Below are 13,003 nucleotides of genomic sequence, written 5' to 3'. Positions count from 1 at the left end.
GCTCCAGCAACCCCCGCGACCCTAATGAGGAATAAGCGGTACGGAAAATGAGATGAGATGAGAGATGTTGCACTGCATTGCTTGCAGCGAGCTCGTTTTACGATCCACAAACACGTTTAGCATTACACATTTTAAATTCTGTTCGTTCGCCACTGTCCTTTGGGCTATTTACGTTAGCTTTGCTTAATTGCAATGTTCATATTGTATTGAATCTGTGTTTTATTTTCTTCCATCTCACTTTCTGTTTAAAAGCCAAATATTTTTTTTTGTGTTTCACTTTTCCCACAAAACATTGTGCACATTTACATGATTCTTACTCCTAAGTCGCCACCACCTTCAAAGGTTGAGCATGTGAAGATGTCTGTTAATAGTATAAATAAATAAATGCAAATAATAAGAGTGACAGACCAAAATTACAGATCTAAACAAGGTTTTCTTTAATGGTCGCTTGGCTGAAAAAGAAAATACAATGACTGGACTGAAAATCATGAGCACACGTCCAAAAATATGAATAAATACATACACACACTAACACAATTACGGGCTCTACTTTTCATCTTGTTAAAAAAAACGGCTGCATAATAATGAGCCACATAGAGTTAAAAAAACATTAATTTACATGACAAACATTTTAAACCTGCACATAAATGTATTTATTCCATGCCGTTATATTCCAGCCATATACATGTATTCCGAGAATGAATGTGCCTTTTTTTTTTACGAAACCCAACATTTTACTTATGCTTATGTTGCAATATTAGGAGACCAAATTCAAAATTGTACATCATTTTAAAAACACACATGAAGCAAAAATCCAATCAAATTGTGATTTGAGGGAAAAAAATGTCAAGAAATTCACATTGAGATTTTTTCACCCAAGAACAAAGGCTTAATATTGAAAGCGTATAATTATGCTTTATAGGACAAACTGACTAATATGGATTTTGTGACACCGATGCCAAATTTTGGTAATCAACCAATTCTTCTTTTCCTTTTGGCTTTTCCCTTTAGGGGTCGCCACAGCGAATCAGTGACCTCCATCTTCAGAGGTTTGATTCGCATGTTAATCCCAAAAAAAATATGAAGTTAACATTGGTTGTAACTCTGATATTAAAATGAGTTTGATGAACGGAAACCTTTGTGTGTGATAAATGTGCATTTCATCAGATTACAAATTGTTTTTTGAGAAAAAAAATCTTGGAATATGTGCTTTCAAACCATTACATTATTTCTCAAGAAAAAACGTTGTTTTTTTCCGGTCATATGATAACTTGAAGGGGGAAAAATGCCATTTGTTTTATTTTGTCAAAAACAAAGAAACACACCCTCCCCCGCCATAATTCTATGAATTTTTCACAGGCAGATCTCCATCCTGAATACCACGAGGAGTGCTAGTCTTTGCTTGTTTTCCTGCTCAGAGATAAACTTGAATTAAAAATGCTCGTTTTTGCTTGTGTTGGCCTGATCCTGACGATTGGCTAGATTGACTTGGGTGGACCTTTTCCTCTGCGCGCCCATTAAACTGATTCATGAACCAAGGAGGGGGGTTGAGGGTACTACAGATAATCTGTTTTGTTAATTAAACACGCAGAGATTAATTAAAGTGATAGAGGTGCGGGCAAACAGTTAGAAATCTCGGTGGACGCTCTAAGAAGAGGCAGTCTTTTCAGCAACCTTTTGGTGGTGTCCCAGGCCCGTAATGTAGGACGCAGATAAGCTTTCTGCTCGTTGATTGGTAGATTGCGAATTGTTGAAGTAATCCAATGGAACAAAATTGGGAGCATGAAAGTTTTTTTTGGAACCAGGCTGTGAGTTAAATCAGGGCTTGCATTCTTGTGTCTTCTCAGCACTAGAGATTAAAAATAAGTGAAAGGTGGGTTTAAAAAAAGCTATCAGGCGAGAATAAGAAATACAACAGTCAGTGAGGTGGACTTAATCCACAAACTGAAGTTTTAGCTGTGGAATTTAGAGTTGGGGGGGCAGCAAATTGTCAGAAACGACAGAGCAAAATGCTTGTATCTTTTTTGACTTGTATCTTCTTTGACTTTTGATTCAACTGAGTGTGTCGCCAATATAGGCATGTGTGCACTTGCTCACTCACACAGACACACACGTACACCCCTTTGTGCCTTGCACACAGAAACAAATGACAATTGGCATGGCAAATATTTCACACAGCATGACACAAAAAGACACTAGTATAACATTGGAGCCTCTACCTGGTGTGACGTATGAAATACATATCGGGGTGGCGACAATTCCTTTTAACACAAAAACAAGCCTTTATGTACAGATTCATACTTTTTAGTTTGCTTTCAATTTCTGTGCCAAGTATTTTCTGAAAACGTCACAAGACAGCACCAGGGCAATGTCAAAATTAAAAAGTAGTATCGTGTTAGGGACCCGGTCCTGCTGCGAACCGTGAAAATGTGCCAGCTATTACCATTCTCCCTTAAAAGCTGCTTATAAAAGTCACAAGATGACAGCAAATCAATGCACGGATCTCCTCAACCTACTTCGACATAGTTCCTTTGGACCAAATTGCCACAAGATGGCATCAAAGCTGCATCTAAATAGTATAGGGTAGCCCACTGGCAATATTGTAAGTTTGCATTTGAAAATCGATGCCGTCAAATCGCTACTTGAAAGCTCCTCAAATCACTTCTACAAAGTTCCTCGGCATCAGGATGCCACAAAATGCAACACGTTACTTTACAAGGCTTTGACATAAGTGTAAAAACAGAAAAAAAAGACATTTTCAGCAAATGATGAGACAAGACAAAAAAACAATTGCATAAAGAGGTGAATCTGTGTTGCAAAAAACCTCACAATAAATCTTGCAAGTACTGTCGGGTGACGTGAGGCACCTTGATTGACAGATGAGCGTGAAATGCTGGGTAGTAGTTAAATTAAGTGTGACCTGTTGCAAAAAAAATGTCATTTTTTTGGCTTTTTTTTCGGTCAACCTTTTATTTTGAAGTATAAAAAAATGCTTTTGGAACAATATGGAACGGTTTTACAATTTTCTGAATGACGGACATGTGATGGACCCGAATCACACTCACACACAAGAAAAGACTAAACAGTAAACCCAGAGAGCCGAGAAAATAAAAACAAAAAGATCCTATTTCCATCTTGTACTCAATTGCGTGTGAGTGACAAGAAAACCGCAAGGAAACGTATCAAGGAGAAACGGAAGGGAGCGTCTCCCATCCGGGAATTTCCGATGATACAGTTGGACTCTGGCGTAGGAAAGGACTGATGGAGAAGGGGTGTGAGAAATAGGAAGAAGATGCATGAAAGAACGAGTGGAGAAGAGAAGAAGAGATGTCATGTTTTTTTTTTGTTTGTTTCTCGTTTGGTTCAGAATTGGCCTGGCTTGAGGCCGTGGTGGCCGCCGATTCGGTGGCCGTGCCGCTTGTGCTTTCGCCGCTCCTGTCTGCCCTTGTGGTGGTGGTGGTTGTGGTGGTGGCGCCGGTACCGGTGGGCTTGTCTGGCTGCTGTGAGAGGGGTGGGGGTGTGGATGGAACAGATACAACGAAGCCAGGATCAACAAATCACCTAACATAAATACGTCTGTGGAGGCTCAGTGGTCCATTGATAAAAACTTTTCTTCAGCCGTCATCTGTACTTCTTTGCAGGTGTCGGACGTTTCGCTCCTCATCCAGAGAGCTTCGTCAGTGAACTAAAGTTGTGCTGGTAACTTTGGCTCTATATGTATCTCTAATGGACAGAGGTGGCAGTGCCAGTCCTCTGCTCTGATAGTTCTCTGCTCTAAGGTTGGGGGAGTAGTAGACAACTCCCTGAAGCTAATCTGATGACTTCTTTTGTGCTGTCTGATCACCTCTAATGTCCTGTACATGGCACTCATTGCCCCATTAGCTCTGGGATCACCTCATTAGCATTGACTAAGCCTAGGAGGAAACGACCACAGAATACTGTTGGAAGCACGGTCTAAATTAAACTTGAAACCACCATGGCAATTTAGTGAAGGATTTTGCTGTTTTACAAAGCAGCAGAAGGGCCAGAGTTCCCAGCACAACTATAGTTTGCTGACAAAGCTCTTCGGATGAGGAGCGAAACATCTAAAACCTTCAAAGAAGTACAAGTGACGGCTGAAGAAACCTTTTAATTGCCTTACATAAATGACATCAGATATCAGAATCAGAATCAGAATCAGAATCAGAATCAGAATACCTTTATTCGTCCCGCAATGGGGAAATTTGCAGTCCACAGCAGCAATTGAAGAGGGATGGGGTTGGGGTGGGAGTGAAAGGATAGAAAACAAGATATTCTAAGCATAACAAAATAAAAATGTCAACTGTATACTGTGCAAATGTAGATGTGCAAAAACCGTTCTATAAACAAGACTGTACATAGTGCAGAATCAAGAGATGCATTAAGATATATTGCAACAACCCATATTTACAAGTGTCCAGTTTTTTTTTTTTTTTGTTTTGTTTTTTTTCACATGTGATCATTGGGAATTGTGAAGCCTGACAGCAGTCGGTAGGAACGAGCGGCGGTACCTCTCCTTCTTGCAGCGCGGGTGTAATAGTCTCTGGCTAAAGGAGCTACCCAGAGCTGTCAGGATGGGCAGGAGGGGGTGGGAGGGGCTGTCCGTCATAGCTTTTAGTTTAGCTAGCGTCCGTCTGTTGCCCACCTCCTCAAGAGAGTCCAGCGAGCAGCCCACGACAGAACTGGCCCGCTTGACAAAGCGCTCCAGTCTTTTTCTGTCCCGGGTGGTGATGCTGCCTGACCAGCAGACAATGCCATAGTGGATGGCTGATGCCACCACAGAGTCATAGAAAGTCTTTAGGAGTGACCCCTGAACTCCAAAAGACCTCAGTTTCCTGAGGAGGAAGAGGCGACTCTGTCCCTTTTTGATTAGGGCATCCGTGTTTGTTGTCCAGTCCAGTTTATTGTTGAGAGTAACACCCAGGTACTTGTAGGAGGTCACCCTCTCAATGTCCGAACCCTGGATGTTCAATGGTGCAGGTGACGATTGTTTCCTGCAGAAATCCACCACCAGCTCCTTGGTTTTGCCAGTGTTGATCTGGAGGTGATTCTGCTGGCACCAGTCCACAAAGTCCTTTGTCAGTCCCCTGTACTCCCTATCGTCTCCCTCTGTAATGAGGCCGACAATAGCTGAGTCGTCAGAGAACTTCTGAAGGTGGCAGGTTGGGGTGTTGTAGTTGAAGTCCGAGGTGTAGAGGGTGAAGAGGAATGGAGCCAGGACTGTTCCCTGCGGCGCTCCGGTGCTGCAGAGAAGCCTGTCCGACTCACAGTTCTTTACCCTCACGTACTGTGGCCTGTTTGTGAGGTAGTCTGTAATCCAGGATGTGAGGTGATGGTCGACTCCGGCATGCTGCAGCTTGTCCCCCAGTAGACTGGGCTGGATGGTGTTGAAGGCACTGGAGAAATCGAAGAATGTGATCCTCACCGTGCTCCCAGCATTCTCCAGGTGCAGCAACGCCGTATGGAGGAGGTAGATGATGGCATCCTCCACACCGATGCTGGGCTGGTAGGCAAACTGCAGCGGGTCCAGCGATGAGCTTGCCAGCGGTCGCAGGTGGGTGAGGACGAGTCTCTCCAGCGTCTTCATCAGGTGAGACGTCAGCGCCACCGGTCTGTAGCTGTTGAGCTCTTTGGGGTTGGCAATCTTGGGCACTGGGACCAGGCATGACGTTTTCCACAGCTGTGGAACTCTGCCCTGCTTCAGGCTCAGGTTGAACAAGTGCTGGACAATGTCACACAGCTGGTCGGAGCAGGTCTTGAGGAGTCGGGAACTGATGTCATCCGGACCTGCTCCCTTCCTCACCTTCATCCTCCTCAGTTGGTTCCTCACCTGCGCAGTTGTGACAGACAGGCAGGAACCAGGAGGCAGAGTGGCGGCTGAGGGTGTGGCAACGGTTGGGAGGGCAGATGTTGGTTGTGGAAAGCTGGTCGTGAGAGGGGGCAGGGAGGGTAAGGCCACAGTGAGAGTTGGTGCAGGTGCAGCTACAGGTGAAGTTGACGGTGGGCCGGGGGCGGCTGGCGTCTTGTCAAACCGATTGAAAAAGCGGTTGAGTTCATCTGCCCAGTCCTTGTCTTTTTCGTTCAATGTCACTGGGCTTTTGTGGCCTGAGATGTTTTTCAGGCCCTTCCAGACACCAGCGACATTGCTGGCTTGCAGCTGCTCCTCCATTTTCATCCTGTAGGCCTTCTTCCCCTCTCTGATCTTCCTCCTCAGTTGGATCTGCACGGCCTTCAGTTCCTCTCTGTTGCCCGACACAAAAGCCCTTTTCTTCTCCTTCAGGAGGACTTTTATGTCGGGATTAATCCATGGTTTGTTGTTGGCAAAACACCGCACAGTCCTGATGGGTACGGTGTTTTGTTCACAAAAGTTAATGTAGTCTGTGATGGTGTTGGTGAGTGAGTCAATGTCTTCCCCATGAATCTCAGTAAAGAGCTCCCACCTGGTTGAATCAAAACAGTCCCGCAGAGCTTCTTCAGCTTCTGTGGACCATCTTTTGATCGTGCGGGTCACAGCTGGTTGCCTCTGGACAAGGGGTTTGTACACAGGCTTGAGATAAACCATATTGTGGTCTGCTCTTCCGAGAGGGGGGAGGGGGGAGGGTTTGTATGCATCCTTGGCGTTTGAATAAAATAGGTCCAATATGTTATTGTCTCTGGTGGCACAAGTTACATACTGTGTGAATGTTGGGAGGGAGAATTTCAGGGAAATGTGATTGAAGTCCCCTGAGATGATAAACAAGGCGTTGGGGGACTGGGTTTGCAGCTTGTTTACAACAGATATGAGGGCATCGGAGGCAGCGCCGCCATTTGCCGTAGGGGGAATGTACGTCGTCACGGCTATGACGTGTGAGAATTCCCGTGGCAGGTAATGCGGCCGAAGGCTAACGGCTAGCAGCTCGATGTCCCGAGTGCAAAGTTTTTCCTTCACCGTGATGTGCCCAGGATTGCACCATTTGTCATTCACAAATACAGCAATCCCCCCTCCTTTCTGCTTACCGCTGCCTTCATTTCTGTCCGCTCGTACGAGTTGGAAGCCCTCCAACTCAGCGTGGGCGTCCGGAGTGATTGCCGAAAGCCATGTCTCCGTGACGAGTAGCAAGCTGGCTTCCCGGTACTCCCTCTGATGTCGCGTTAGCGCCGCGAGCTCGTCCATTTTATTTGGGAGCGATCTCACGTTCCCCATGATGACGGACGGGAGAACGTGTCGGTATTTCCTCGTTCTTTTGCGGCGATCTTTCCCGGCCCGACATCCTCGTTTCCTCCTCTTCAATTCATCGGGGATGTCTGGTGCGGCGGCCGCTAGTCCGCTATTAGCCCGCCACGCTAGTAGCTGGTCTCGACTGTAAACAATGGGATTCCGCGTGCGCGTGGATTCCCCGTTCACAGGAGCGATGAAAAAGTAAAAAATAACGGCGATGAGCAAAAGAAAAGATGCCCATCTCCTCTCCGTAGGTTTATGGAGCGAGATCAGGCAAAACAAAAACGGAAAAGTAAAGAAGTGAAAAAGTAGACAAGAAAGGGAAAGAGCTGCTGTGGAGGCAGCCACACAGGGGGGCGCCATCTTAATATATATTTATAGACACAAAAAAAGTAAAATAAAGAAATCCAAATACATGGAGTGATTTAATCAAGCCAAACTGTATGTGTATATAGCCCCCCCCCCCCACACACACACACACACAAGTATTGGAACGGCGAGGTCACATCTTTTGTTTTTGTTGCATTCAGAAGGCGGATAGCTTGAGGTTCAAAAGCTAACGATGAGACCATTTTTTATTATGCGATGATGATAAACAAAAGTATTGGTCACTTACAACTGAGTGGTCGGTCTTTGTAGTTGCTCAGACGCTGCCTTCACTTTGGGTTTTACCCATGAAATGATTATGATGCCCAAACTTGCCCAAATTCTTTACATTTCATTAAATTATATCATGACTTTGTACAATAATGTACTTAAAATACTGCAAATTACTATTTATAATATACTTAGGAAGCAACAGGTTTGAAGTCGAAAATAGTGTTATGAAGAGGTCAGAAGACCACCCCAATCCCCCTCCACCCCAAAACTGAGAGAACATGTGTTACATAAGTGGTGCTAGTCATGGATGGGCTGCTCACTCATAAGCTTCTTCCCAGGCTGTACTGCCAAATGTCCTCCATGTCCCTTCCTGCATGTTATTAACAAAGAAATGCTGTATGCAATCAACGATAAGGGCGTAATAACTCTGGGCCGTAGAATTAAGGGGGAGGACAAAAAAAAAAAAAAAAAAAAAAAAACTATAAAGTGCCTCAGGAAAAAGCAATCTTATTCACTTTTTGACAGAGGTGCCATTATTCCGTGTTTTCATCAGTGAAATGACATTCGGGTGGAATTGTGGTGCGTGTATCCTTTATCTGTCCTTTGAAGAGAGCAATCATTATTTTGCTGAAAGGTTATAAAGTGAAAACTGTCAGGAGCGTCTTTTGGGAATGGATTTGGGACAACGTTGTGTATTTGGAAAGAAATAAGGGGCAGGAAATATGTAGCATAGAAATAAATCATTGGATGAACATTTTGATGGGTGGTAGACAAACACCAATTAACCCTTTCATGAACTCTAACGTTGTATTTAGGAGAAGCTGTCCACTGGAATAATCTGTGAAAGGGTTAAAATCTTCAGAAGCGCTAACACGGAGTAGCAGGAAAGATGCGTAGTGCTGCTCTGATCTTTTGAATTTCATGGTGAGTCATCAAAGCGAGCCGCCACGTTCCATCCAGAAGATGACTCAAGTTTTCCGCATTCAGAAAAAAAACAACTAATTGAGGGGAAGAATGGTTTTTGAAGGACAATAAAATCTTCAAAAATGGCAGCTTTGTTTGTTTTACAGCATAACGGTGACACATTTGTAGTGGTCTATTGACAAGAGAGATGCTGACAAAAAAAATCATATTTGCTAAGTAAAACTGTCTTTGGGGGCTATTTTGCTATTATTTCAACTTCCCCCTCAGTCGTGGCCGCTGGAAAGTTAGAAAAACAAACCAGTTTCACAAATCGACACACAATCCTGTGGATTTGGAGCCATAGCCCAAAATCAACAGGAACTGTCTGTCGTTTTGAATTGATACAGCAATTTTGGGGGAATTTCAATTAAAAGCAGGTATCTTAGACATATGAGGATGTTCAAATGCCACCCCCCCCCCCCCCGACTACATCACGTAATGTTGGTGGAAATTATTCGAGGATTCGGCATGAATATAAAAGTTGATTGCTGATTGCAGCTTTAATTTTCAGTTTGGTTTAGCATCCACTCTATATGTCAAGTTCCCTTGACATATATATTATTGAAGTCTAATTATTGTTTTAAAAACAAATAAAATAAATGCTTTTTTGTATCCTCATAAAAGTGTTTGACTGGATCATGAATGGTTGGATGGAGTAATCATAACAAACAAAATGAAAGCAGAGTTTAAAAAAATGAAGTAGCTGCTAGAATTGCTTGGGGGGAGAAAAAAAACAACTTACATTTTGTGCATTTGATTTTTGGTTCATCCCACTTGCCGTTGGCACGGCACTTTGTTGTTGGTACGTGGCGCTGCTGGAAGCCGTCCACACACTGGTAGCGCACAGACGAGTGGATGTCATAGTGAGAGCGCTTCCGGCCAACTACGAAAGCGTTCTCCACTTGAGGGGGGGCACTGCAGAGAACTGAGGAACCAAAAACAAGACGACAGTGAAAGCCACGCTGGTCACAATCATTTATGTGAGGTTAATTTTTTGATACTGGCGGTCTTAAAGGATGACCGACACCATTTTTTTGTTTCCTAACTGACATCAGAAAAACGTTTTATAACATCTAAAAAAGGCCAAACACGAAGGCTGGTATTTTTAGTCAAATGAAAAACACCAATAAAAATGACTTAAAGTGTCCCAAAACTTCTTCAAAATGAAACCGGAAATGACCAGTTTCAGAAGGTGCCGCCCCCTTGTTCGTGACGTCACGCCAAGACATCTTGCATTGCTCGAGAATCAAAACTTGATTCGGAAACTCAGATTCTGAGATGATGCTTTCTCAGAATCAGAATCATCTTGTAACTCATCCAGTTATGAATATGATTCAAATAGTTCTGAAGAGGAAAGCATAAATGTTTGCAATTGATTAAAGAAGTATTTCTGTATCAATTGATCCGTCAGGAATCCAATGTAGCGTCCCGGAAAATGCACAAGATGGCAACCAAGCTCCGTTGGAAATGGGCTGATTTGTAGGCTGGGAATTTGTGTCAACTCGTATCAAATAGTAGTCTTGGTGCAACAAACAACGATTCACCAACGCGTTATTTATGTGTTTTATTTCGGCATCAACACGGATCAACACCAAGATTTCAGACCAAATAAAGTACACAAAATGAATTGTGTGTCACTTTCTGGGTCAGTGACAATACCTACCGTGACGTCACGGTAGGTATCGTCACCAACTCAAAAACAAGACTTCCTGAATATTCCGTGCAAGTCTTAAAACATAAAATATAGCTATATGCGGTGGAACCTTTGTAAAATACGCTCAGTAGAAGTCCTTTGAAGTGATCTTACATTTCTGACACACATTTTACATTTGTTTACATTATGGACACAACTTGTCCGGAGGCGTCTGTTGTCCTTTAAAGGTCCATCAAAAGATCCATCACAATGATATCAAACTTCCTCAACTCCTTGTTCATGCCACTACCCATCATTGATTTGGATTTAGGAAGCTAGCATTGTACTCCTCTTTTCAGTACGTCTGTGTAAGCTCTCAGTCGTACAGGAGTGGTCCATCGATGAAAAGGTTTCTTCAGCCGGCATCTGTACTTCTTTGAAGGTGTCGGACGTTTCGCTTCTTATCCAAGAAACTTCGTCAGCAAACAGTTTGCTGACGAAGTAGCGCACTTTTCAGACTTTTCAGTGAGACTTTTGATGACAGGTATGACATGGAGGTCATTACCAACTCCATCCTGAAAAGGGCCCAGCAGACAATGTGCTTCCTGGTCTTGTTGCCACAGGTGGCGCTCAGACAGTTCCACACAGGATCCACCGAATCAATTCTGTGTTCCTCCATCATAGTTTGGTTTGGGGCCGCCACAAAAAAAAGACAAAATCCAACTGAAACGGGCGGTTAGGACGGCTAGGAAAAAAAATAATTGGCACCACCTTACCCACTCTTGAGGATTTGTACACCGCAAGAACCCAGGCAGGGGCAAGGAAAATCCGACTAGACCCCTAACATCCTTCCCACCACCTTTTCCATCTACTCCCCGTAGGCACATGCTATCAATCCATTCGCACCAAATACAGAAGACATTATCTCTCCATAGTCATGCAAGCTCACTAGAGGTTTCTCCTGACCTCATGCTCGACTCCAGACATCCATCCAAGCAGTCACCGATACCACATAGAGGAAAAGGAGTTGGAAAATAAATGGGCAAACGACATCACAAAATCTGCGTGGAATAGGAAGACACCAATCACAGAGGTTATTCTTAATCATACCACTCCTCATTTGAAGGAGTGACTTTGTGTCAGTATCAGCCTAATTTATGAGAGACGCTAAGGTTGTCCTTGTCTGAAAACCTCATTAAGAGACGCCGCAAGAGGAAAACAATAAGTCGGATGAAATGTGTCGTTCAAGGTTTCAAATTTGAACGCATCGCAGAGCGCAAAGAGTACGATGGCTCACCCACACTTGAGACGCAAATAAAACGCTGGGAGGCTTGATTTTCTATAAACTTCACACTGGCGCGCTGCTGAAAGATTTCTAACAGTGCGGGGAAATAGAAAAAGTATTGAGGTGGGCATAAGGGAAAATGTCATTAAAATGACTTATGACAGCACTTATGTAATAGCAGATATGGCCCAAAGGGGGGAAGAGAGCTTAAGTGTAACTTGATTTCTTACAGAGAGATCATAACAATTTATTTTCTAAAATACTCAGAGGGGCTACGCTTGATCTTTGTGGGTGTTCCAGGCGCTCCCTAGACAGACTCACTTATTATTATAAAAAGGAGGAACATTTCATGGCACATTTGAGATCCTTTTGGATCACTCGATGGTTTCTTGGTGGCTTTTTTGTTTCTATTAATGCTGTTTTTTTAATACAAAATGTGAATATTGCTTTTGTTTTTGTGATGCTGACCATAACCACATCACAATTCTGACAGTGTGAGACCCACATTTTTTTTCACACCGAGTGATATCATCTGTTTTATCCGAATGTTGCTGCTATGTTACAACTGTGGCCTGTGAAAGATGGCTAGATTTTGTCATGAAATGTATTTTTTTCTTATCTTATCTTCGTCATTGTTAATGCAGCTGTCGTGTTGTGTACTTATACCCTGAAGGTAACCGCGTTGAGATCAGTTTGAAATGCATGACATGATTTATAACGTGAACGGCTGTTTTTCGTGCCTATGTTTACATGCATCGCAATGTTTTTTCATCAGTGGTTTTGGGCAACTTTTGTGTGTTGATGATGATGACCAATAACCTCACAGATTTGGTACCTTGGAAGTCCTTAAATACTAGACTGGGCTTTCATTGGGACTGAAAAGACTGGTGTGCCACTCCCTCCACTCTATGACAGTAACAGTCAAAAAAATTCCATGTTCAAAATTACAAACATCTATGGCCCCTCCACTTTCTTTAAAAAAAAACGGAAAATTATATAAAAGTACTGGAGAACCCATTCACCAGTCTCTTAGTGACCAACAGAGAATTTGTCCTTGAAACGCTGAACGAGAGGATTCTCGGCATGGGGCTGGCGAGTGCACACGTTAATTTAACATGCAGCTTAGTGGGAGTGATGAGAAGCTTTGTGGGATGATGAAAAGGTTGCCGTGATTGGAAGAGACTGACTATAGTCTGGTGATGCGATGCAACAGCAAGCCCAGGAAGGGAAATCTCTTTCCTTTTTGCTTGTACTTGCGTTAGTTTCAGTCAGGGAAATGGTAAACGAGCTGTCGCTTTGGAAGGCG

General features: G+C 43.4%; 1 protein-coding gene across 2 annotated transcripts in view; it reads right to left on the bottom strand.

Annotated features, from left to right (window-relative positions):
- Positions 1–413: 413 nt before the first annotated feature.
- ncanb (neurocan b) overlaps positions 414–13,003 on the bottom strand; it is a 138,434-nt gene continuing 125,844 nt past the window's right edge. For both annotated transcript variants that reach the window (XM_089001105.1, XM_089001106.1), the window contains 2 exons: positions 9,522–9,704; positions 414–3,500 (listed from right to left, as the gene is read on the bottom strand). In XM_089001105.1, the coding sequence (XP_088857231.1) occupies positions 3,364–3,500; positions 9,522–9,704 (320 nt within the window). In that variant the 3' untranslated portion in view covers positions 414–3,363. The remainder of the gene's footprint in view (positions 3,501–9,521; positions 9,705–13,003) is intronic.

This window comes from Hippocampus bargibanti, linkage group LG07 (assembly GCF_051943395.1).
Source record: "Hippocampus bargibanti isolate YZ-2025 linkage group LG07, ASM5194339v1, whole genome shotgun sequence".
Lineage (NCBI taxonomy): Eukaryota > Metazoa > Chordata > Actinopteri > Syngnathiformes > Syngnathidae > Hippocampus > Hippocampus bargibanti.
Note: the sequence above shows the minus strand (reverse complement) of the source record. Positions and strands in the feature narration are given on the sequence as shown.